General features: G+C 40.3%; 2 protein-coding genes across 5 annotated transcripts in view; one reads left to right on the top strand and one right to left on the bottom strand.

The window, feature by feature from the left end:
- The first annotated feature begins 446 nt into the window (after positions 1–446).
- On the top strand, positions 447–23,752 carry LOC112152369 (protein arginine N-methyltransferase 8-B). Of its 3 annotated transcripts, none has more exons than XM_036212561.1 (9): positions 455–994; positions 2,952–3,107; positions 10,423–10,486; positions 10,925–11,067; positions 11,886–11,976; positions 13,930–14,045; positions 16,790–16,940; positions 21,047–21,168; positions 21,420–23,752. In XM_036212561.1, the coding sequence occupies exons 1-9, from the start codon at positions 914–916 to the stop codon at positions 21,501–21,503; spliced, it is 1,008 nt and encodes a 335-aa protein (XP_036068454.1). In that variant the 5' UTR covers positions 455–913; the 3' UTR covers positions 21,504–23,752. The 3 variants fall into 3 exon arrangements, with proteins under 3 accessions (XP_036068455.1, XP_036068454.1, XP_024137671.1); XM_024281903.2 differs by having other exon boundaries at positions 458–994; positions 11,889–11,976; XM_036212562.1 differs by lacking the exons at positions 21,047–21,168; positions 21,420–23,752 and adding an exon at positions 17,087–17,455 and having other exon boundaries at positions 447–994.
- A 117-nt stretch (positions 23,753–23,869) lies between these two features.
- Positions 23,870–26,824, bottom strand: part of cracr2aa (calcium release activated channel regulator 2Aa) — a gene marked incomplete in the record, with an annotated part of 22,018 nt that continues 19,063 nt past the window's right edge. Inside the window, 2 exon segments of one of the 2 annotated variants that reach the window (XM_024281902.2) lie at positions 23,870–24,673; positions 25,894–25,970. In XM_024281902.2, the coding sequence (XP_024137670.1) occupies positions 24,586–24,673; positions 25,894–25,970 (165 nt within the window). 2 annotated transcript variants of the gene reach the window in all.

Raw genomic sequence — 26,824 nt, 5'->3', positions numbered from 1 at the left:
CTGTTTTAGAGTTGGGATAATATTTACACACTAGCTGCTTTTGCTAATTTAGGATTTTTTTAGGCTGTTTTGGAGTTTAGCTAATATTTGAACTACATAATAGCTATTTTGGGCTTTTTTCCGTTTGTTGCGCTAAAGTCCCACTGGGTCCCATTTTTTGAGTCTTTGGTATGACTCGGCCGGGATTTGAACCCACAACCTTCCAATCTCAGGGTAGACACTCTACCACAAGGCCACTGAGCTATTTTCAAGTTCAGCTAATATTTCAGCTACATGCTTGCATTTTAAGCTAATTTAACATTTTTTTCCTTTTTTAGGTTGTTTTGCAGTTTAGCTAATATTTCAGCTAAATGCTAGCTGTTTTGGCTAATTTAGACATTTTTGTTTTTTAGGCTATTTTGGAATTAGGTTAATACTTTAGCAACATGCTAGCTGTTTTGGCTAATTCAGGCTTTTTTAAAATCTGTTTAGGACATTTTAGTTATTTTTCAGCTACATCCTAGCTGTTTAGACCACCAGAATGGCTCACTGGCTCAGTGCTGGGATGATGGCGGTCTGCTGCTCTATCCACAAACGCAGTGGCGAGCTCTCCCCAGCAGGCCCCATAGGTGGATAATCAGGGCATTAGTGAGCACCTTCTGTGCTCTGCAGAGTCTTCAGCTGACGCCACGAATGCAGACTCCTCCCCCATCGGGAGAAATGAGCTGAGGAGCTCCCAGAAGAAAGTCTGAACTTCTTTTGTGTCTTTCCTCCATAGCAACCACGTCCACCGCAGCCCGTCCGCATCGTCCCCTCCCAGTCAGTGCAGCCGACCTCGCTGCCCAAGCCCGTGCCTTCTGTGCAGCATGCGCCCACCCGTCCACCGCACACCCCCCACGCCGCCAGCCTCCCCAGCTGTCCGGGACGAGGCAAAATGGCCAAGTTTCTCACCCCAGAGGAGATGACTTCACAGGATTACTACTTTGACTCTTACGCCCACTTTGGGATCCACGAGGTAACCGCCGCACGCCGTCTCAGCGGCTCTGGAGGGTCAGAGGAGATGCTTTTATCGACTGAAATTGAGATTTGATTTAGATTTGTGTGTAGACAGATTTTATATTTTCACACAATATGAAAAAAAACTTCTGTTCAAGCAATTTTCATAAAAATCTCACACTAATGCTGCTGAATTAAATCTACAATCATTGAAAAAAAAGTATTTGACCTTTGACCTTTGAAAGAGGCCGCCATCTTCAATGAAAAAGAAAATAGTACCTTTGACAAACTAAAATGACTCAAGAATCACTGTGAAGCTGCTTAAGGAAAAAATGTTGGAATTAAAAGTTGAAGATTTTGAACAGCGTTAGCATTGTAAGCTAGCAAAAGTGGCGTTCACCTGTTTATTGCACATATTTTTTCCAGAATATTGTAAAAAAAAAAAAAAAAAGATAATGCATGAATCTCTGGCTCAAGCTAAACAAAAAAATGCATCTAATATGACCATATTAAGAATGTGGGCGTGGCTAACAAAAAAACTCTGTTGCTAATGAAATCCAAAATTTTACTTTTGTAGATTTTTCTAAAAATGACATAGATATGTCCGTCGCCTCCAGACGACCAAAATATAGAATAGTTGCTATGGAGAAAAAACAACAGAAAAGCCGTTATTTTGAAAAAAAGCTGTTTTTCTTAAGTTTGTCACTCTGATGACGGGGGAGGGGCAAAAGGGAGAGGGAGGGGTGTATAGAAACTGCTCAGCTTGATGAGGGCAGGTACAAAACGGGTAATGGGGCAATTGTTAAAAATGTCATAGACGTTCTTTAACTTTACACTTGAGCCAAAAAAAAGAACTTCAATTTTAATCAGATTATAACACAAAATTAATACAAATTTGCTCACTTATAGTTTAAATAAATTAAAATTTGTGATACGTTCTTGGTTTAACACAAACTTCGTGCTCACACAAGACATTGAATTACATCTGTGAAGACAAATGTCTCATAGAGGAAAGTCCAAACTGTTCCACCAAAGACTTCCACGTCAGAAGGAGAAAATTCAACCAAACAAAAACTGGAATGATGCGTTTGTAAGAACAACTGATTCTCCTGCAGATGCTGCTTTCTAAATGAAAACTGCTCCAATCCAGATTTTGTTTGACAGGCCAGACTCCCCGGTGCTTCTTCAGCTTCAACGACCTTTAAACTTTTTCAGGACCATCGAGCTGCAGTTCAGATCCTCGTTCTGTTTGTGTCTTACTGAGAAAAAACCCGCCTGAAGCTCAGCAGCAGCAGAAGTGTTTTCAGCTGAAAGATCCAAATCTAAAACCAAAAGTCACAAATCCAAAGTTACACAAACAAAGAAATACACACAAATCCAAGTTACACACAAATCAAGAATTACACAAAAATCCAAAGCTACACACATATAAAAAATACCTACAAATCCAAAGTTACACAATCCCAAAGTTACACACAAATCAAGAATTGCGCACACAAAACCTGTCTAAAAATGACTCTTCTGGCTTTTGTTTTTAAAAACGATGTACACTGGTTCCCTATTTAAGATGTTAACCCTTTAACACCTGAGGTCTCACCTTTGATGCTTAAACACAAAATCTTTAACACACTGTAACTTTTCAACTTTTTACATGTTAATTATGTTTAATAATTTTATGTTTTTAAAGGTTTTGTGTTCGTTGAATCGACTCCAACTCAAGTTTTTCTGAATTCTGTTGAACAGAAACGACAAAGCCTCACTTTCTCTGCTGTTGTGACCTGTGTAACATATTTTTAGAATGTAGGTCAGGATTATTTTAGTCATTTTTGCACATTTGCCCACTTCTGCAAAGAAAGGAGAGAGGTGCAGACACGCTGATGCTGCAGGGCTTCCTGAGATTTCAAATGTTGAACCTCCGAGCTGAAAGGGATTCGAGCCCAACATCCACACGTCTTCCTAATCTTCTGATCAACCAGGAGATGCTGAAGGATGAGGTGAGGACGCTGACCTACAGGAACTCCATGTACCACAACAAGCACGTCTTCAAGGACAAAATCGTGCTGGATGTGGGAAGCGGGACGGGGATCCTGTCCATGTTTGCAGCCAAAGCCGGGGCCAAGCACGTCTACGGGGTAAGATCTCCGCTCTCAGACGATCACGCCGACATTAAACAACTTGAACTCCCCCAGTTTGAAAGGAATGCTGGTGCAGAAGATGAAGCGAGTGCAGTTTCTCCTGCAGGAATTAAGAGCGGGCTGTTATTGCGCTCCGGAGCAGAAGTCATTGTTAGTCAGGTCGTGTCTGAGAATACGAGCAGGTGGAGATTATTTCTTGTGTGGTGGCTCAACACTGAGCGCATGTGCTTCAGGGAAGAAGTGATTAAGTGGAAATTGCCAAGAGGCTTTTTCTGTAAAGCACTGGTTGAGATTCTGTGTTTGTGCAGGACTTTCCCTTCGTGTTTGCCTTCTCTGCCGCTCCGCTGACTGGCTTTCTGTCGCCCTGCTTCTGTTCTTGACAGCTGTCCATCTTGGGACACAGAGAAGGAGCTACTGTTCCTGAGATGAACTTTATCTTTCACCTATAACCTTCAATCTTTCCTTTGCACCAGACGGAAAACTTGTTGGGAAAGATACGTGTTGAAAACTGAGGAGAAATGACCAAAAAACGCATTTTTTTTGTCAGATTCATGCATATTTTATGGTTCACGTTTGTAAATCTGGAATCTGGCTTCACCTTTCTAACAGTTAAAAGTCTTGTCAAAACACAGCTTCTCTTTTCTGAACATTTTCCCTTTTCCAACACTCGTTTTTTTCCCTTTTCAGCTACTTTTGTGGGTTTTTCCTGGCGATTGACATCTCCCCCATGGTTCCTAATAACAGCCATGAATGCAAACACTGAACTAACAAACATCAGGGTTCTACCTGCAGTTTTAAGTCCTTTTTTATAAAATGGGATGCACAAAAAGTCAAAATGTGATGCAACAGAGTGTGGAAAAGGTGGCCATGATGGTGTATTAGTCGGAATAAACCGACAAACAGAAATATTTCTGTTGCTGACAGACATGTAAACACAAACGCTGCATTATAATAGTTCAGAATTTTATGTGCAAAGAGCAGAGGAGCAGCCGAGAGTTGAATTCAATAAAAAAATAAAATATTCTTTTAGCTGAAATAAAAAGCAGTTATTTTCCGCCAGACTTTTCCAGGTGCTGGTTTAAGATGATAGTCAGTTGATTTTGTCAGGAAAAACCAAATTCCATCCAAACCACTTTGATTCCTGGGATGAGCAACAGCCAAAGGACAAAAAAAGTAAAAGACTTTTGGTAAAAAAATAATGAATAGAGAAAAAATGGTAAAAGTCAGCATTCCTGGCGTTCCATAGTCGGTGTTCCTGGTGTTCCCGAGTTGATATTCCCTCTGTTCTTGAGTCCACTTTCCAGACTCTGCTTTACCGGCAGTTTTGACTCTGTGTTCCCGAGTAGGCATTCCTGAGTCGGCGTTCCTTGCGATCCCAAGTTGACTTTTCTGGCGTTCCCAAGTTGATGTTCCCTGTGTTCCTTAATTGATATTGCAAACCAGCATTCCTAAGTCTGTATTCTCGATGTGAGGTTCCAGAGTTGGCATTTCTGGTGATCCTGAGTCGGTGTTCCTAACGTTCCAGAATCTGTGTTTCAAGCATTCCAGAATCTGCGTTCCCAAGTCTGTGTTCCCTGAGTTCCTGAGTCGGCGTTCCCTAGCCAGCATTCCCGGTGTTCCAGAATTGATATTACCCGGCATTCTTGAGTCTGCATTCCCTGAATTCCCAAGTTGATGTTCCTGGTGTTCCCGAGTTGATATTGCCAACGTTTCTGAGTCTGCAGTCCCAAATCAGTGTTCCTGGCATTCCCAAGTCATTGTCCCCAATTCGGGGTTCCAAAGTTGATCCTGAGTTGGTGTTCCTTACATTAGCAAGTCGACGTTCTCAGCATTCCAGAGTCAACGTTCCCTAGTCGGTGTTCCAGAATTTATATTCCAGGCGTTCCCGAGTAGGCATTCCTAAGTTTGCGTTCCCTGTGTTCCCAAGTTGACCTTCTCAGCTTTTCCAAGTTGATGTTCCTGGTGTTCTCGAGTTGGTTTTGCCAGTATTCCCGAGTCATTGTTTCCGATTCACGGATCCAGAGTTGTCATTTCTGGTGGTCCTGAATTGGTGTTCCTTACGTTCCCGAGTCGGCGTTCTCAGCATTCCCAAGTCTGTGTTCCTGCCGTTCCCTAATAAGTGTTACGGAGTTCCATTGATGATATTCCCGGCGTTCCTGAGTCAGCATTCCAGAGTCGACTTTCCCAGCGTTCCTTTGTTGAGTTCCCCCCCGGTCATCAGCCAGAGGGGGACACTTCATGGAAACTGGAGTCAGTGTGACGTCACGCACAGAAAAATGGTTAACTTCCGGCTTCAATTAAATAAAAAAAATTCAGTTTTCATTTTTTTACAATACGGACGCCGCCATGTTGGAGCCGGAAGCCGTCATGTTGGAGCCGGACGCCGCCATGTTGGAGCCGGACGCCGCCATGTTGGAGCCGGACGCCGCCATGTTGGAGCTGGACGCCGTCACTAAGCAGCGATTGGTCCAAGTCCCTCTGAGACATTGTTATACGACAAACTCGCTCCAGTCAGAAATGTTGGAAGTTCACACTCCTCCTTGAACAAAATCTGTCAATAAAAGTTTTTGAATGTTGGAGCCAGCAGGCTCCTCCTACTTTTATTGATGCATCTGACTGGTCAGTTTATAACTTGAATAACAAAAAAAAAAAAAAAAAAAAACATGAAAAGAAGAGAATTATCAAGAGGATATTCATATAATGTTTATTCTGACCAATAGAATGACAGTAACAGCCGTTTATTTCTCTTTATAAGTCTATGGGATTTTGGCTTCTTGGAGCCAACGAGTCGGGGGGGGGCACTCAGTCCAGTTCTCGTATACATTCAACGGTAAAAAAAAACATAAAGAGAATTATGAAGTTTTAGATCTCCTTTTCATCTGCATTCACTCCTTTACTTAAGTGAGGAAACTTTTTCTCTGAGATTTTCAGTCGTTTTTTGTCCTTTTTAAAGAGACGTTCTTCTTCACGTCGAGAAGAGCTGTTCTTCCTGTTTCCCCACAGAAGAATCCAAACCCCCAACAGAAGGACGGAGCTGAAGCCTCACAGATATCAGCTGATCAGAAACTGTAGATCGGCGTTAACGTTTTCCTTACATGTATGTTAGAGCGGAGCAGCCGTAGGGCAGACACGCGACCACATCCACGCGACCACATCCACGCGACCAAATCCACGCGACCACATACACGCGACCAAATCCACGCGACCACATCCACTCGACGACATCCATGCGACCACATCAGCGAGAGGACATCCACGCGACCACATCAGCGAGAGGACATCCACGCGACCAAATCCACGCGACCACATCCACTCGACGACATCCACGCGACCACATCAGCAAGAGGACATCCACGCGACCACATCCACGCGACCACATCCACGCGACCACATCCACACAGAATTAGAGACGTCCACCTGTGAGGGGGAGATGGAGGAGGGGGTGGGTGGGGGTTACAGGGACCGCCATGGTGACGGTGACCCCTCCTGACACCAGAAAGACGTGCACGAGGCAGCACTGCACTCTGAATTTCCAGCATTCCCAGTGAAGTGATGCTGTGACTCACACACACCGGGAATTCTGGGAAAAATTAGGAATGATTGGCAATTAGAGGAGGAGAATTAGCAGCCTGTTCTCAAAAGTCCCAGATTCTCCGTTTCTACTCCAACAAACCCGATGACCTATTTTCAGTTTAATCCATTAAAAAATGTTTTCATTTGTCAGTTTCTGTTAATTCATCAGGAGAAATTCCTCTCAGTTAAGAGTAAAGTTGAGAGTTTTGTCACTCCTCAGTCTCTCCAGGCGTGAACCACTTCATCATCTGCAGGTTTAAGGAGAACTCCTTGGTTTATTAAGGGCTGGATCACTTCAGAAGGAATAAATCTGCTCTGGAAAGGTGTCCGCTGGCAGACTGGACACTCTCCCACGACAATAAATACTCTCAAGTCCCCAATAAGGAGTTCTGCTGATTTATGATGTAAAGATACTTAGGGATATTTTCACCTTAAAGTCTTAAACTGTGACAAAGAACAAATGATTTTAACAGTAAAAGCACATTTTGAGCTTTTATTTCTTGTAGCTTTTAAGTCTCTTCAGCTCACTAAAGGAAAACTTTAAGTCAACAATATTTATCTGATGCTTTAGAAGTGTTGATACCATGCAGGAAAATACAACCAAATAAATGTTGAAAACAAAAGTACTTTAAGTACAAGTAGACTTTAAGCAGACTGTGAAAGAGGTGAAATATCAAGGTCGTAGAACGCTCACTGAACCCAAAGGTTCATGCGTGTTTTTATCTATGGGCGTGCTGCGGAGTGAACGTTTAAGCAACACTTAGGGGTAAAGTAGGTGAGACACAGGTGTGTCTTACAGATGATTCATTTTTACAACATGTGGATCTGGAGCCGCAGGTCGCAGACCTCTGATTTTCACTGAGTAATATGTACGCCAAACAAGATAAATTAGTTAAAAACAACAGCAAAATAACAATTTCGTACATTTATATATACCTTTAGACACATATATACATATAACAAAGTATTTTATTAGTTTCTTCATATTTATTCATAATTTCAGCCTTAATGAATGCTTTAAGTTATGTATGGTGGCAATGTTTGATGTCTTCCCTACAGTTACTCCATAACTGCGCCCCCTTGTGGAGATGCAGTGGAGTTTAATGTTTCTTCTAAAGATCCTCCGTGAACACGGCGGGGAAGGAGCGGGTTTGAGTTCAAGAGAGCTGAAGATCACACTAAAAAACGTATCTTTTCTCATTTTAATCATGATCTCACTCAGAAACCACAGCTTTTTACGCTCTTAACATTTCTCAATTTTAAGTTTGACCCCTCGGCTACACTGTAACCCCTCTTCTGTTAAATCAGTGACTGAAAAAGAAGTAAAACAGTTCAGATTTTCCATCCAGGTGCACACCTGAGGCCTTTTTCCCTTTTTTTTAAATCGACCGAGCATCTGTGATACGGAAGAATCCATCAAAGCAAATGACACTAAGCTAAGAAAACCTTGTTCTCTTTTAACCCCAGGAAACAGGGAGGACGCTTGCAGTTTAAGAGCCTTTGTTGGCCTGGAGAAAAAGCTCTAAAAATACCGATTCACTTCTCGTAAGTCACACCGGGAGGATGAATTCCACCCCTCCAGAGAGAGTAGTGCGATACGAGAGGCATGATGTCTGACTTCACTGTAATCCTGTTGTTCGGGTTGAAGATTTTCATGTGAAAGAGTGTTTGGGTTCAGAAAATGCAGCTCTGGAGGGCTGAAGTTCAGGATTAAAGAAGATATATTTCAATTTTAGATGAAGATTACAAAAAAGAAAGTAGAAAGCTGCTGCTTTGGTTTAACACCTGTAAAATAAGATGAAAATATATTTCAAAAATCATCGTTTTACTTGAGTTTTAATACATGTATTTCCATACTTGCTTGGAGATTCAACAGTAGAGTTTTATAGACACAGACTATAAAAGACATTATGTTTTAAAATTAAAAAATATTAATTACAAATGACGTTCCAAGTCCCTAAAGTCTAATTCCATGTCGGGGTTTGAGGTGCCGACGTACCCGCCATTTACTGCCACCCAATCCCCATTGCACCGCCCCTTTTTGGCCTCTCCTGGAGGTGGTGGGCCCACAGCCCAGTCAGGAAGGCCAAGTGGGCCCCATATGGTTTAAAAGGGGGCAGAAAATGTGGCTCCACCTTTATTTGTTCAGCTTCCCTCCTTCCAATCACCTCTGAAGCGCCCCAAGGCTCTGTCCCCGGCCCCCTCCTCATTACCTATCTTCTACCCCTTGGCAATATCTTCAGGAAATTGAACATATAGTTCCACTGCTACGCCGACAACACCCAACTCTACCTGTCAATGCCCCTCCTCCTGTCCCCCCCCGCAGCACGTCTGTCTGAACTTAAATCCTGCTTTGAAACATTTAGACATTTCTCATAATTTTATGACTTTGTTCTTGTACAACTTTTCTCTTCTAAAGTTACAACTTTTTTCTCATAATTTTACAAATTTATTCTTGTCAAATTTTTGCTTTTTCCTATATTTTTGCTTCGTTTGCTTCGTTTGAAAACTTTTCTCATAATTTACAATTTTATTCTTATCTAATTTAGGCCTTTTTCTTACAGTTTAACCACTTTTTACTTGTAAAATTTGTGCTTTTATCCTCATATTTTACGACTTTATTCCCATATAATGCTGCGTTTTCTCACAATTTAACAACTTTGTTATAATATTGTGACTTTTTTCTCATAATTTTGTGTCTTAATTCTCACAGTTTTTTATTTTTTCTCACAGTTTTACTAGGTTTTAAACATCTGAACCTTTCTTATGTTTTTACGCCTTTATTCTCGTATAATTCTTACTTTCTTTCTCATAATTTTCCCACTATTTTTGAAAAATACATTTTGGTCATACTTTTACGCCTTTTTTAATCTAATTTTGGCTTATTTCTCACAATTTAACTACTTTGTTTGTAGCAATTTGACCTTTTTCTCATCATTTTACATCTTTATTTTCATGCATTTTTGCTTTTTGCTTATAATTTAACGACTTTATTCTCTTCAAAGTTTTGCTCATTTTTTTCAAAATTTTACAACTTTTTTCTGGTAAAATGTTTGCATTATTTTTCTTATAATTTTACAGCTTTATTCTCGTCAATTTTTTGCTTTTTCCTCATTTATTTTGTTAAATGTTAGCTTTTTTCCTATAAATTTACTACTAGGTTTGAAACATTTAGACTTCCTCATAATATTACGTCCTTAAAGTCTTCGCTTTAGGAAGTACTGTAAAACATTTTTTGCTTTCTCTGTGACTTTTTCATTTTTTCACGTCACATCACTTCATCTTACTACTATTTTTCTTTGTTTTATCTCTCCAAAAGTCTCTCTGGACTCATTAGTTTGAGGTTGACAGAATGTTCCATTACTGCAGAAGAGCGGGGAGTCTTATTTCATTTCAGTGATGTCGGTTTTTATGATACAGTTAGACTCATAATGAGCTTGGACATAATTTTATATATTTTTATGAATATTCAGCTCAGGCTCCCCATGGTTTTGGGGGCCCACCACTACCTAAACATGTAAACATGTGTTGTCCTGACCTTTGACCTTTTAGAGGCTGGATGGCAGGTTTAGAAAATGGATAGAAAACCAGGTTTTGAACCATTTTTGAAGACCCCTTTTTTAATCCTGTTGCTAATGACTTTTCTATCTCGTGAATCACACGTTTCTAATGAAGTTTTCTTTTAAAAGTCATCAGAACAGTGACTGTGATTGATGTTTTTGTGTTTTTATCCGTCCAGATCGAATGCTCCAGCATCTCAGAATACTCGGAGAAGATCATCAAGTCCAACCATCTCGACAGCGGTACGAGCTGCAGATGTTTCTCCTGATGCACTTTATCAACACTCAGATCAGGAAAAGACCCCCGCCCCCCCCAGAATGAGGGACAGAGTTAAAGTCCACCGGAGGGAAAAGGAGAAGGAAGGATGTTTTATGCAAACACCTTCAAATCCAGATGCTTTCTTGTATTGGCTCTGCAGATTTGCATTCCAGTTCTTTGTTGTTGACTCAGGCGTGCTTATCGGACAGCTGCAAACACATTTGCTGCAAAGCCGCTAGCGTTGCAGCTGCCAGATAACAGCCCCACAAACCTCCCCGTCAGCAAACGTCCTGCCTTCAGAAACCTATGAATAACAAGTATTCCTCATAATTGAAAGAGCAGTAGGTGGTGACTTCACGTCTGAGGTTTTTGATTTACTACACATGTTTTAATTATCATTTAAAGGTTTTTGTGCTTTTCAGTCATCACCATTTTCAAAGGGAAGGTGGAGGAGGTGGAGCTTCCGGTGGAAAAAGTGGACATCATCATCTCTGAGTGGATGGGCTACTGTCTCTTCTACGAGTCCATGCTCAACACCGTCATCTTTGCCAGAGACAAGTGGCTGGTACGACACGGGTCTGAGAGTTACACTTCCACTAAAAGCTGTTTTTTCACAATAAAAGCTCAAAATGAGCTCATTTTTAGGGGATAATTGAAAAACTATTTTTTTAATTTTTCATATGTATATTTTTAAATAATCAATAGATTTATTTGCTGTTTTTAATGACTTTTTTTAACTTAAACCTTCTATTTATCCGATATTTTCACTGTTTTTTTCTCTATTTCCCTTCTAAATTAATTTGTCTTCTTAGTCTTCTTCTTTCTGGTTATTTTAAAGTCCCACTCCGATCATCTTTGGACCTGATTGGTTTCTTGGACATACTTTCTGCAGAGCGGCAGGAGTTCATTAGAAATTCACCACTGACAAGTAGCAGCCCCGCCCCTTTCCCCCTCCCCATTGCTGAGAGCGTGTAGCAGGAAGCTTGTAGCCCCGCCCAGTGTATTTTCTATGTCACAAATATGATTAATTTCAAATGGCATTTTTTCATCTGAACTTGATTCACAACAATTTTTAATAAAGAAATGTTTAGATTGCAAAATTGAACTTCATTTTCGTTATGTCATCATCAGAAAAGAACTTGTTAAGAAACGCCATTTTTATCAGAGTGGGTCTTTAATACCTTTCTATTGTTAAGATGTCATATTGAAGTGCTTTTTCTTTTTTGTTTTTGTTTTAATTTTCTGTTGTGTTAGAAGTAACTACTTTAAATATTGAGCAAAAGTTCCGTCAGATCTAAAAAGCCGAGACTCTAAAAGCATCTGGATCATGTAGAGGATGGACCTGAACGACCTTAAAGTGAGTTTTTTGTCTCCTGGTTTAAGCAGAAGCCGGGAGGATTGATGTTTCCTGACCGGGCCTCGCTGTACGTGTTAGCCATCGAGGACCGGCAGTACAAGGACTTCAAAATACACTGTAAGTGCAGCACCAAACCTCAGCTGCGACCCCCTTCATTCACCCGTCCCACACAGAGATGGACCTCAACACCTCTGCAGCAGACAGGTGTGGGCACGCTCCAGATTCCAGATCATCAACTGATCCAGTGGGACGAGGCTGGGGGGGGTGGAGGGGTGATATATGAGGTCAACAAGCCTCTCCATCACTCCACCCACTCCGGACCTTCCAGGAGGATTGTGGGATGTGTGTTACAGCAGCACGATCAACACTTAGTTGAGTTAATGTTCGGACGGACGGACGTCATTATTTGGCAACTATGAACAAAAATAATTATAAGTATATTTAAAGGAGCCATAATATGATTTTCTTAAGTCTTTCAGAGCAAAAAATTATCATATATGACCTTTGGAACACTAAAGAACACATTCTTTATGAAATATGAATTATTAGGGTTTTTTCTAAGACACCTCAACCTCTGAAGCTCCGCCCATTTCATGAGGTCATCCTATTGTCTGTGTTTCATCTAAAGCAACAAAACTGTGAAACTGGTGTTTTTAAACTGGCCCGGGGGTATTTTAATGAAGATGGAGGACATTTCTGTGGATTTCTGCAATCAGAAGTCTAAGACTGCCGAGGACAAAGAGGGAAAAAAACAAATAAAAGAAAAATAAAAGAGTTTTTTTAAACTAAGGGTCCCTTAATTAGCATTTATATAATTTAGATTAGATAAATGTTTAAATTGATATCGAGGTTCACATAGAAGATAAACTATGTAGGTTTTTACATCCTGTCTTGTTTGATCAACTCCAGAATGAACAAATTTTATGTTCAAACTTTGGTAAAAAGTTTGATCTTTTATGAGTTAAAACCACATATTATCTTATGCTGCACAACATTAGTAACTAGCTGCACTGAGATGATCCTGTTTGGTTCAGAGCGTGTTTTATTTGAAAAATTAATTGAAATAAAATCACATTTTGAGAGATGTTAGGTTCTTTTAATATTTTTTCTTTAGTGTGTGCCAAAAAATAGACATAATTCTTATTTATTATTAAAAACAGAAGGTCATGAATGTAAATTCAAATTTCTTAAAGGCTAAAATAAAACTATGCGGCTCCTTCTAGGTTGTGATGAGTAGAAAACGGACTCAAATGGGTTTTTTACTGCTAAAGGTTGTCCTAGACAATGACAGGTTTTTGGATTTTTGGAAAATTATAATGAAAAGATGAATAGGAACAATTTGATCAGAAGATAACAACTTTTTAAAAATATCTACGTTTTGACAGCTTCAGTTTGAATTTAATTTTTTTTATCATGTTTACTGCAGTGGTAAAGTGATGCACAAAGGCTGCTAGCTTCCTGCATCACATAAGTGATATCTGCAGTTCTGCTAAGTCCAGTTATTTTAGTCCGTCGGTTGGTTTTCTTTGACCGTTTCCGACTCCTTCTCCCACGCCTCATCTGGGACCTTCACCACCGCATCACCCCGCCTTGTTATAGAGCCTCCTGTGATGTCTGGAGGATCTTTTATGTCACGCTGTGCTCATATCGACGAGAACCCCCCCCCCGGTGGCCTTTGTGCTGAGTCAGGAGGGGCTCTTTGAGCGTCTCCAGTGTTCTAGCAGAGTCTCCCAGCTGCACTCACTCTTAAATAAGTGGGAGGCAAGACATGCAAATATGTCTGTGAGCCCCCGGGGGTCTGAGGCCCGTTCATTATCACCGCTCCTCCAGACTCGAGCCGCTCTTCCAGGTCAGGACGGAGATGTTTGCTCTCGCTGGTCTGGGAGGCAGAATGAACTCTACGTGAGATGACTTAGCTCCAGCAGCAGGGCTGATGAGGGGAGGAGTCGGAGGAGGAAGCTGATGTTTCTCACCTTCCTGCGACAAAACTGAGACGACGGCGTCTGTCTCCGCTGGAGAAGATCCTGCAGAGGTTTGAGTTAATAACGTCATTTGATGGTTTTTCTCCAGGGTGGGAGAACGTCTACGGCTTTGACATGACCTGCATCCGTAACGTGGCCATGAAGGAGCCTCTGGTGGACGTGGTGGACCCCAAGCAGGTTGTGACCAACTCCTGCCTGGTTAAGGTTGGTACTCTTAAGTACTCAAACTACTTTAGGTTATGTGGTGTTAAAAAATGTAAAAAAATCACCAACTGTCGACCTTTGAAGGAGCCGATTGATTTAAACAGATGCAGCAGAGACGAAAAGAGGAAACTACAACATGAAGTTAGTTTTGTAATTAATATAAAAAAAATAATGAAAGTTTCATTTTAACTTTTCATCCAATATTTAAAGTTATTTAGTGAAAAATTGCAAATTCATCATTATTTTCTCTCCGTTTTTCAGACATGTCAGTGTAATCATGAAGACATGTTTTTATACTTTTGTCCAAAGATGTGAGAGTATTTTTATGCTTTGAAGTACTTAATGTATGTTTCCTCAAATATATGTTTTAAAGGTTTTCAGAAAAGTATTTTACTTAGGGACAAGAATCGATTAAAAAATTAACTAATTAATTGCAAATCTGGAAAAAAATAATCTTTTTTTTTTTTTTGTTACAGTTTTGGCAGCCAATTATTATCTGCAAATAGTCATAATATGAAAGCTCATGCAAAATAATATATTTAGAGCATTTATTTTAACACATTGGAACCTTGGGTCAAAAACTCAGTTTCATTTTTTAATTAACTTCTGTATTTTCAATTTGAAAGACTACCTGCTGATTATTTGGTATCATTTTAACCAGCACCACCACATTTATGTAATCCTACCTTTATTCTGTCATTTTTAGGTTATATTCACACATTAGACATAAAATCGTGAACAAAAAACTTCCATCTGGAACAATTTTGTTGTGGAAACCCCAAAATGTTTAACAAACTGTTTTTATAAGATTGAATAAACGTTTTGGGTGTAATTCTATAAAAACAACAAGAATAAAATTTGTCAACAAACTAATCAACATATTTTTGAATGAATAAAAATACAATCAAATCCAGGCTAAAGTCACTCCGGGGAGCCCAAAAATACAAGTTTCTCACTGATTATTTGACATTTTTCCTGGAATTCTTTCAGCTTTTTCCTTTTTTTCTCATAAACTTTCTTTATTATGTTTGTGAAAAATAATAAAAGAGCTTTTTTGAGAGAAGTTTGATCCAGCTGGATTTCAGGTTGGACCTGCTCGGCTCCCGCAAAGTCGGTGGGCGGGACTTTCGTGGAGAGCCGCTGAGTTTCCTAATTTTATAGACAGCTCCGATGCTCCTTATTGTGGAAAATTCATGTCAGTCCCCGTCCCAAAATAAAATAATGATCGGTTTCCTCTTTGGATTTCTGATAGCAGACAGATAGAAAAAGAAGAAGTTTTGAACTTCCCTCCAAATATACAGTACAGACCGCCTCCTCTCACATACGGAAACATACATTTTGTGCTGCTCTGCGCCGCAGCCTTCAGATAGACGATTATTCTCCACCTTATTTATTAAAATAGAAGACCGATTTTGTCCAAAAACTACAAATAAATGCCAGATTATCTCCTTAATTTAATAAAATCTCAGTCACAGAATGTAAAAAGTTTATTTTAGACAGTTTTATTTAGCTGATCTCACAGCTGCACGATTCATAAATATTAATGAATTATGTTTTATTAATTGCGCACGTTAACGCGTCAACATTCACAGGCCTAATTTTAATGCTTTTATCTTCAGGGGCGTGGCCAGTCAGCTCAACTCCATTAGCCACGCCCCCTCAGAGGAGATTTTGAAACAGAGGCTTCAGACCAACATGAAAAATGTATTTTTTAGTCATTTAGGTTGTTGGATTTTGGTTAAAAACTCCATAATCATAATTAAAACTCTACTGGGAATGATTTTTTAATCAACACTCGCTTTTAAGACACTTAATTTATAGTTTATTCAAGGTTTAAATACTTCTAAAATAGTACATTAGACACTTGATACCAGTCTTCAATTTAGAAATACTGGAGCAGACGCTCTTTTTTTAAACGTTTCCTCTGTTTTATCACTTTTATGGGACTTTTACTGGTGATTTCTTTATGTATTTTATGTATGATTGTTGTGTTTGGACTTTGAGTCTGTATATAAATCTATAAAGGGTCTTTTTTCATCGTTTCTGCTCCAGCGGTCCTCCTAACAGCTCTTCTGTCATTTTCATTTCTACAGCTGACCTTGTTGTGTGGCTGTTGCCCCCCCCTCCTGTCTGATTTAGACCTGTGTGTCTCATTGTGGCGGCGGCCTGTTACCACCTCAGATCACTGCGACTGATTACTGCCGAGTCTCCGGCAGAGCAGCCGGTGTGAATACATCGATGATTTCACATTCTTCCCTCCCAGAATCAACGATAAAAACAATCAGCCTGAATGGAAAGAGGAAAATCGGATGAAAATCTGGTGTTTCTGGGAGAAATGTCTGCTTTTGTTTAGACAGCAGGAGGGCATCTGACAGGAATTAGGGATTGTTTTATGCCAAAAAAACACGAGGCTCATTTGTTCTTCAACAAATGTGGAATCTGGCGCCCAAACCGGAGAGTGAATTCCTGCTAGCGAGCGCCGCTGGTTCATGAAATGAGATGAAGGCAGCGCTGCAGCTTCAGGTGACCTGGAGCTGCACGTTCCTAAAACAAACATGTCATTCCCACAGCGGCGGGATGGAAGCGTGGAACTCCGTGTTCTCGTCTGACGATGGCTTAATGAGCCGATGCTGCATCAGATGACTCGTTAAACTCAATGGAGCCGCAGGACGGACGGCTGCACATCTGCTGCTGTGGATTGGTGTGTTCGTCGTGGCTTTCTTTCATGCGTCTGTTTCTCCTAGGAGGTGGACATCTACACCGTGAAGCCCGAGGACCTCAGCTTCACCTCCACGTTCTGCCTGCAGATCCAGAGGAACGACTACGTCCACGCTCTGGTCACCTACTTCAACGTGGAGTTCACCAAGTGTCACAAGAAGACGGGCTTCTCCACAGGTAAAACCTGCAGTGTGAGGGGGGGTGAGAGCAGCTGATTTGTGATGCTAATGGTCAGTCTTGGTCCTCTGGACGGAAACAAATGGTTGAGCCAGTAATGATGCGTGTGATTAACCTGAGTATCCCTCTGATCTTCACGTCTGCAGAGACCTGCTTAGAATACGACAAACTGATCAGCATGAAAATGTCACAAATGACAGATACTAAACTCAACATAATGTGCTGGTTTGGAAATAAAAAAACACTAAGGACGAAATATTGACTGTATCAGAGAACTGGACTGAGCAAGTGTGATGTCACCCAGAGAAACATATATAATATATAGAACTACATGAACTTTTCATTCATCTTCTTGGCCGCTTTGCGAGGGAGTTTAACCCAGCTGATGGTGACATCAGGGTAACAGAAGAACATCAAAAATGTTGCTTTGTGGTATAATCCACATCCTTTTATTTTGAAGGAAAAATGGCTCTAGATACGTTAAAGTTTTCAAGAGAATCTGGCCACAGAAAAAAGACAAAAAACGTCATTCGCACCCGAAATTATTGTCTGGAAGTCCTTGACCGGAAAAACCCGTTTAAAGTTTTCAACCATTTTTTCTTTTGAAATGCCGTAACTGCTTTCATGATCAGCTGATTCACAGAGGAAAAGCAGGATTTTGCAGTTGATCTACTGATTTAAAATTCGAAAAACGGCATTTCCCCTGCTTTTTCCGCAGAGGTAAGCAGTCCGGTCCAGTTTGGTAAGGAGAAGTTCGGTTCATGGCACATGCGTGGTGTAGACCGCTAGTACGTCATTGTGTCATCGTAGCACTACAGAGAAAAGTATGGCGCTCAAAAAGTGGAAGCCCCTCCCCCTGCTGCAGCCAGCTGCAAAAAAAAACATTATTTTCACCCGAAATCATTGGTGGGAAGTCTTCGTTTCTTCTCTCTTTTTTCTTCCTTTTTTGACATTTTTTCTCCGGGACAGAGAAACGGCCTTTCTCCGGCTTTTCTCCAGAGGTAAACGGGTTTAGTTTTACAAATTTGAACACCTGTTAATATTGACTTGAAAGAAATAAAACGATGAACGTTCTTCGTCCCGTTTGAAGCTGATCATTCACACTAAACTGCCTGACAGTTACAGTTTATTCACGTTTAAAAGCTGATAGTTCTGAACAGTTTTTAAAATATTATTTTTGAAAGAGTTTCCTAAAGTTTAGGAAATTTCTGGCTAAAGTTGCAAAATGGCTAAAGGTTGTTTCTGGTGCCATCTTGCATGTGACCAGAGGCCTCTCAAAAGTTTCACCTAAATTAACTGGACATAAAGCAAAATTTAGAACTTCTGGGCCACTAAGAGTTCTAATATTTGACATTAGAGCTGAATAGAGTTTTTTTTGGTCGTAAGAGAAAAAAATAACATAGAATCTGGACAAAAACATTCTTTATTTTTGACTGAAGACTAATTAATATACTTTATAGCTGAATTTTTTTTTTATTTTAAAAGTCACTTTTGTTTTCAATTCAGTTCCAGTCGCATCGCTGCATTGATGTCCTTCAGGGAAAACACAAACTTCATGTGGGGTTGGAATGATCAAAACAATTTCTTTCTGACTCGAAAAACAAAAAATCAACAAATGTTCCAACATTATATGGATGGAGAACGACTTTCTGCATGTATACAAAGATCAATGTGTTCACGGTGTGTGACCTATATGTAGATACTGGACTTAAAGGGTAAAAAAACATCATCAAGGAAATTTATTTCAGGTTGGCAGGTCAGATTAAATGGTTTTAGGGGCCACATGTGCTAACCCCTCACTAAGACTAAAATAAAAAAATAAATAAAATTAAAAAAAAATTTAAATGGATAAATGAAAACTCTCAAGTTTTTTTTTTAATTTAATAGCATACTGAATGAAAAGGAATAAAAACCCAAACTAGATTCACATGTGGACTTTTTTTCTGGCTGTGTGACTCGGTTTCGTTCCGTCTTCAGACATTTGGCTCCTTTTTTGTGGCGCTGGCTTCTCAGTCAGAATTCTCCAGCTCGTCCAGAGAAAAACCGCAGGAGTGATGGATTCTGAAAACCTTTCATCATGTTATTTTCTCCTTCTTGAACCAAATACTCTTATTTTTTCCCAACAACCAAACCTTTTCATCTTTTGATGACGTCGTAGTGTGAATCCAGATCCTCTTTTCATCTTCAGCAGAACATCACTTTACTGTTTTTGTCTTTGTTTATGTCTAAAAATGTGATCTTATCACTCTGAAATGTTAAGCTTTATCATTTAACTTGACCGTGTGAATCAAAACTGGTGTGTGCCTGACCTCTAGTGGTGCTGATGGAAATGACACCATCATAATCACACATGTGATAAAGACTGAACTCTCACATCTTTCAGTTAAATAAGATCATCTTTCATTTATCGACTGAATTACAAAGGTCTGGTCGCTTCAGCACAAAGAAGTGCAGCGTGTCATTTCCGTCCCTCTCCCACTCCCACAATTGATTTCCTGTCAGAGAAAAGGTCGTGCGAGAGACCTGAAGCGCGGCTCGCCAAAAAACCTGTAAGATACAGATCTCCATCCCGCGAAGCGTCCGGCAGACATCGACTTTCAGACCAGAGGTCGTGTCCATTTCAGGCTCTGAAGCCTCGGCGTTAGCATGAGACGCCGGGCTTCCTTCCAGCCTCTGTTCAGAGTCAGGGCTGGTTGATTGGCAGCTCCTTTATCTGTGCAGCCAAAACCAGCAAAGCTTTGCAGGAAAACACACAGAAACGGGATGAAAGAGCCTCCGACCTTCAGATTCTTCACTGAAGAGAGAGAAGAGAACAGACTTTTGTTCAGATACGGGATCCTTCGGGTTTTTCTTTACACAACTTCTGCACTCAGTGATATAACAGGTGAGATGAGAGGAGATGGAGAGGTTAGGAAGGACTGGAGCGGAAAAGGGCAAACTCAGCTGTGGAGCTCCGCCCCTTTTTGAAATATCTCAAAGTCTGAGCGACTGATTCTCAACTGGATGGCATCTTGTTTAGCGCCACCTATGGGAGTAATTCATCATTTATGAGTTTAAAATCGAGTGAGGTTGTACCAACCACACACTTCTAATTTGTGGTACAGATTTATGCCAAATGAGTTTGGGGGTCCAGATAAAGCATGAACAGATATTTTTAAAGATAGATAAAGTAATGTTAAATAGGGAGTCAAAAAAGTGTCTTTCAAAAAATCCTATTCAAAAACAGTAAAAAAAAAAGCTTTGTTCCTAGCATTAAAAGTATGAAAGACGTAGACCCAAACATGTTTAGAACTATAACTGACCTCCTGGTGGCGCTATAGAGTCAGCTTTTACACATAATGGGTAGAAAAATCTAAAATTATTTCTCTCATTTCATTATGTCAGCTGTAGTACAATTTGAGATATATACCGTCAAAGTTTCCCCTCATTTATTTCCTCCATCCATCCTGTCCATCCATTTTCTGATCCAGCTTCAAAAAAAGACTGAACAGTGGCTGGGCCTATCCCGGACAAGCCCCCAATTTGTCATAAAAACTGATCTTGACCAAAAGTTGGTCATTTAATGTAAATCCCTCCTTTCATCCATCCGTCCTTCCATCCATTTTTTGATTCAGCTTCAGAAAATGCTGAACAGTAGCTGAGCCTATCCCGGACAAGCCCCCAATTTCTTATAAAAACTGATCTGGACCAAAAGTTGGTTATTTAATGTCAATCCCTCCTTCCATCCATCCGTCTGTTCATCTGTTTTCTGGCCCAGCTTTAAAAAATCCTGAACAGTAGCTGGGCCTATCCCGGACAAGCCCCCAATCTGTCATAAAAACTGTTATGGACCAAAAGTTGGTCATTTAATGTCAATCCCTCCTTCCATACGTCCGTCCTTCCATCCATTTTCTGATCCAGCTTCGGAAAATGCTGAACAGTGGCTGATCCTATCCCGGACAAGCCCCCAATTTGTCACAAGGCTGCATAGACAAAAAAAGTAGTAATACTTTTTTTTAAAACTTAAACATCATCCTAAGGGGATTTACAAACTGATTTATCGACCTTACAAAAGCACAGAGGCCTTTTGAGTGCAGAGAGTAACTGAGTGTTTCTGTCGAACTCAGCTCCGGACGCCGCGTACACCCACTGGAAGCAGACGGTTTTTTACCTGGAGGACTACTTAACAGTGCGGAGAGGAGAAGAGATCAGTGGCAGCATCTCTATGAAGCCCAATGAGAAGAACATTGTAAGTATTTCATCTAATGGGATTATCAGTTATTGATGACTTCATGCTGGTTATTAGGGAGCTGGAACATGTTTGTGAGCCGATGCTGCCCTCAGTGAGGAGCTGCAGAGCGCCGCAGCCTCTTGAACAAACACGTCTGCTGTTGACCTCCGTTCCCAAACACTGTTTGTCTGCAGACTGGTCAAAATCAAAGCCAGCATCCTCAGATCCCGCCGTGACAGAAAATCCCGTCTTTCTCCTCTCTCCTGCAGCGTGACCTGGACTTCACTTTCGAGCTGGATTTCAAAGGGCAGCTCTGCGAAGCAGCCATAGCCCACGACTACAAGATGCGTTAGGTTTGAGCGGGGGGCCCAGCTGGGGGGGCGGACACTGATCACTGACGTGCAGAGTGACGAATCGGATGAAGGCGGGCCCATCAGCGCTGACCCTCAGAGGTCGCCGTCGTGTTGACTGTTCCACAGCTCTGAATGTAACTGACAGCTCCCGTCAGGAATGTGGATGATCGTCCTGTTCATGTGAGGTGACGTTCCCGGGCTTTCCTCTTTAGCAGAATCACTCGGACTTTTGGGAATGACTGACGGAGCTCATCTTTCTCCATGAAGACCAGAAAATCTAAAATGTTTTGTGGTGATTAAAGAATTGATTGTTGTAGAACTCTCAAAATGGTGGAACAGTTTAACTGAAACCACAGCCAAGGATCATGTTCATGGTTTTGTCAGCGTTTTATTTTAGGTCGTAGCATCGACTGTATGTGAGAACTGGAGCGAGTGAGTGTGATGGCGTCCATAGATCCATATAGGTAAAAATGGCTTTTTTTCCAAAAGAATCCGGCTACAGAGAAAAAACATGGCGCCCAAAAATCAATAGCCGGAAGTCCCTCCCCCTGCTGGAGCCGGCCGCATCAAAAATATTGTTTTAATCTTTCGACCTTTTTTTCTCTCTTTCCTTTTTGCGGCATTTCGCGGCTCCGATCAGCTGATTTACGGAGAAAAAAAACTGTTGCAGTTTATTCACATTTAAAGGCGTAAAAGCTGAGAGTTCTGAAAAGGTTTTAAAATATCATTCTGAAAGTGTTTTCTAAAGTTTCGGGAATTTCCGCTTACGCATCCGGAGAAAGTTACGATTTCCTCTTACGGGTACAGATTAATTCTGACGCCGTCTTGCGTGCGACCGGAGGCCCCTCCTTTTTACCAGTCAAGGTTTTCTCCGTGGAAGTATCTTTTTTGGGGCAGACTTTTGTAAATAATCTTCTGGGCCACCTTGATTTTTGCTTAAAATCCAATATGGCTGCCTTCAACATTTCAATGTACAGCAAACTTCTTTCTGGTTCACTTTACACCCATAAATGTATTACAAACAGATACAAATATGATATTAATCTGTCAAATAAACCCATCAAAAGGAATCTGGGACATAGTTTCAATGTCGAAACGACATATCAGCGCGATGACCCCCTGAAATAAATGAACTGCCGCCATGTTGGAGCCAGACGTCATCAGTAAGCAGTGATTGGTTTCTATAGTAACCACTCTGGCCAATCAGGAGTCAGCTTGTCAGAAGGCCTCGCCCCTAAACACTTGAAAACAGGCGACACAAGATCTGTCAAACGTTTTGAATGTAGGGCCATTAGGCTCCACCTACTTTTATTGAGACATCTGATTGGTCAGTTTATAACTTGAACTACAGAAAAAATATGAAAAAAATTGGATTATCAAGAAGTTGTTCTGACCAATAGAATGACTAACAGCTGTTTAGTTCTATATAGAAAACTATGGGATTTTGGCTTCTTGGAGCCACTTCCTGTTTGGAACACCAGGGGGAGGAGTCACTCAGTCCAGTTCTCATGTACAGTCAATGGGTAGAAGGTGTTGCTGTGTGCTCAGTTTGAGCAGTGATGTCGTTTGCATCCTAAATGCCTTGAACGAGTTCCTAAGTGTTCCTCACTCTTTATTTATTAGAAAATCATTTCTAAAACTGCAAAAACTGAATCTTTGGAGAGTAAAAAGACTTTTGTTTTAAATATTTTCTGAAATTTGATCTGATTAAGAAAGTTTTTCAAAAGCAAAATCATAAAAAACATCTTAGGGACTAGAATCTTGTTTTTCTCAGAATAAAAATCTTGATAAATTCTTTTTCCTTAAAGAAACTTTCTTTTTTTTTAAATGTGGGGTCTTTTTTAAGAGTTCATTATTTAATAGGATTCTTAAAGTTATTTAGTCTGCTTTTGTTGAAATCTACATAAAGCAGAACTTCTAACGTAATCTCCCAAACAGGAGTTTTCTTGCTGTTGATGTTCTGCAGACTGGATCCCTAAATTCTACTAATTATAAGAAAAGAGTTCCCTCCATGTCACCTGTGGTCTTAACATCAATGCCAAGGAACCACCTGCACAATTTGTCAAATACAAGAACAGAAGATTTCCTGTAGAAGTTTATCAGAGCAATATAAATATTTATTCATGAGCCACACCAACCAACATATTTAAGTAATAAAAGTACAAAATAAAATCCATTAAGAATTGAGGTAATTAAAAGATAAGTTTAAATATTCTGCTTAAATCTAAAATAACGTTTAGGAAAAAAAAGTCATTTAGTCATAAATGGATTTCCGTTTTTATGTAAAAATGTGCAGTGTTCTAGTCTGTCCACTGGGTGGTGCCGTACAGCTGTGTGATACAGAACAGAGAGGAGCTCCTGCAGCGTTTTCACTTTTAAGTACAAACGTTTATTTTTAGTACATAGTTGAACAAATACATTAAAGTGACGAGCGTGTTGGTGTCAGTAGTGAAACAACATGAATGAATCAGAACATGAAAGCTTTTCATTTGAAATAAAACTACTCCATTTATCTACCAAAATCCCTCTCTTTAATACAATTTAATTTACAAAATATGAATCACGTTTTTCAGTTCTGTCAGGGTGTTTTTTCCAAAGAAAAGTAGTTCTACAAAGTGCTAAATGTTTTTTTGTTTGTTTTTTTTAAATGGTGGCGTCACAAAACCCCATAAATAATCTAAGTTTTTCTGTTGATCACATAATTAAATAAACATCTGTTAAAACTGACCTTCATGAATTTATAGAACAAACGTTGAATTTCCAGAGTCTGAAGTCGTAGTGTTCATCTGAACAAACAAACAGCGAAACAACAAAAGTTTAAAACAAACACGTGAGTGTCGAGTCACAGCGATGCAGTAAATGGATAAACATCAGTTTGGGTGATTGTCTTGAAATGAACTAAAAAGGTCTAAAAATCCAAAGTCATCCAGTTGAAAGTACTTTTCCCGTCAATTAAAGATCCTTCACAAATTCAAAACTCTTTAGATACTCCAGTATTTACAGTAGTGCGAAGAAAGCTGGTTTGGTCAGACGGAGCTGCAGACGGACGCAGCAGCAGCTGCAGACGGTCGCAGCAGCTGCTTCAGCAGCAGGACCGCTTCTTCACTGACGGTCCATCCAGCAGCAGCACCGTCTTCTCCTTCTCCTGGTCCTCCTGCTCCTTCAGAACTCTAAGAGAGAACCGGACACAGGAATGAAGCTGATCTGCTTTAGATTTGTACAAGAATCTTGTGCACGGAAAATTCAAATCTTTGCAGTATTTAATATTTTTTTATGCAAATACTACATAATTATTTAAAAGTTCTGGGATTGTACTATAGTCCACATTTGTAGACCTAAATAGCTGAAATGTTTCTGGATGAAAAAAACCTGAAAAACTGTAGAATAATAAAGTGGTGCAAATTTAAAACATTCAGAAAATGTGATTTTTTTTCTTGTTTTTTGGTGGATTAAAACATAATTATAATTCATCTAAATGGATGAGCAACAGGAATAACAAAACTGTAAGAAGTTTTTGTTGTATTCTTCTGTGCTTTTACAACCACCAATCCACCTTATCTAAGCTGAAAAAACTGATCTTCACAGAATAAACAGATCTGTTCAGTCATCAAATGTGTTTTTGTCCAGATGTATAAAATCCAGCAGCTAAACTGGACTGTATGAACAGATGTTAAAACTGCAATGAGGTTAAAAGGTCTTTGAGTAAACAACTACACAAATGTGTATTTTCTGTTTTCATACAGTTTATCAAACTGACGTGTGTATTGAAAGAATAAGCATTACTCTGTGAAAACAGTGGCTGACCAATAAAGTTCTAAAGTCTGAGTCTGTGCAGAAGTTATTGCTTTTAGTAAACAAATATACGGTGGCCGACAAGGTTCACAAAATGTAAAAGACAACACGACGACAAAAGCCGACAACACAACAAAAAAAAAGCGAAAGCAGGATGACAAAAGCGGAAGCACGACGACAAAAGCAGAAGCACGACGACAAAGGAGGAAGCACAACAAAAGCGGAAGCACGACGACAAAAGCGGAAGCAGAACGGCAAAAGCAGAAGCACGACGCCAAAAGCAGAAGCACGACGACAAAAGCAGAAGCAGAACGACAAAAGCGGAAGCATGACGCCAAAAGCGGAAGCAGGACAACAAAAGCGGAAGCACGAAGACAAAAGCGGAAGCAGAACGGCAAAAGCAGAAGCATGACGCCAAAAGCGGAAGCACAACGACAAAAGAGGAAGCACAACGACAAAAGCAAAAGCACAACATGACGACAAAAGCAGAAGCACGACGACTAAATTTAGAGGCCGACAAAATTTGTGTATTTAGCATATTTGTGAGCCGTTCCGGCCAACATACAAATATTCAAAGAGAATTGGGCGATCTTCTCACCTGGCCAAGTAAACCATGGATTCCAGGACGTTGTGTCCGGAGAAGGCGCTGCATTCAAAGACTCTCAGCTCACAGTCCTGTCGGGATGAAACACAGCAGACGTGATCGTCGTCTGAGGAGTTCCAGCTGAAGTCATGACAGAACCGGCTCCTCACTACAGGAACAGACCTTGGCGAGTCTTTCACCCATGCTCTTCTCCACCTTTCTCTCCGCCTCTTTGTCCGTTTTGTTTCCCAAGAGCATGATGGGAATGTCTTCAGTAGCGCTCTCCTGTCGACAGAAGAGAGCCGCCCTTCATGAGGACTGAACAGGTTTTCTCACTCGTCTGAATGGAACTACAGTGAAGTGAAGTCTGACCTTCACACTGGTCAGCCAGTGTCTGACGGCGGTGAAGCTCTGCTCCGCCGTCACGTCGTACATCACCACCACGCCGTCCGCTTTCCGGAAGAACTGCTTGGTGATGCTCCGATACCTGAGAGAAGAAGAACGAAAAGATCAACAACAGACACACAAAATAAATGTAAACACAAATCATTGTAACCCAATAACTACAGTCAAAAGCTTCATTTTGAGGTATTTTAGTTTGAATTTGTGACATTGTGGGACAGTAAAAGATCAAAATAACTAAAAAAGTGGATTTATTAAGGTTTTTTATTATTATAACTGACTTTACAATCTCAAACGATGAAAAGTAAACAAACAAAAACCCATCAGGCCCAGTTTTCCATTAACCACATCAAAGAACAGGAGGAACATTTCTCTAAGGAATCCAAAAAGATTGACCTCAAACTTCTTAAAACCATAAAACAAATGTTGACGTACTCTACTCCACAGTCTATTACAACAACAGAAACAGTAGAAAAGACGGAATGATTTATAGTTTCTTTAACCTGTGTGGTAAACTGAAGAATGAAGAGAATAAAAGCAGAAA

The sequence above is a fragment of the Oryzias melastigma genome, linkage group LG6 (genome assembly GCF_002922805.2).
Source record: "Oryzias melastigma strain HK-1 linkage group LG6, ASM292280v2, whole genome shotgun sequence".
Classification (NCBI taxonomy): domain Eukaryota; kingdom Metazoa; phylum Chordata; class Actinopteri; order Beloniformes; family Adrianichthyidae; genus Oryzias; species Oryzias melastigma.
Note: the sequence above shows the minus strand (reverse complement) of the source record. Positions and strands in the feature narration are given on the sequence as shown.

Excerpts from the sequence above, each read along its gene's own strand:
- LOC112152369 (XM_036212561.1), top strand. The coding sequence starts at position 914 with ATGGCCAAGTTTCTCACCCCAGAGGAGATGACTTCACAGGATTACTAC. Across the intron at positions 3,108-10,422 it reads GGGCCAAGCACGTCTACGGG|ATCGAATGCTCCAGCATCTC; the intron begins GTAAGATCTCCG and ends TTATCCGTCCAG. Across the intron at positions 16,941-21,046 it reads GAAGACGGGCTTCTCCACAG|CTCCGGACGCCGCGTACACC; the intron begins GTAAAACCTGCA and ends TGTCGAACTCAG.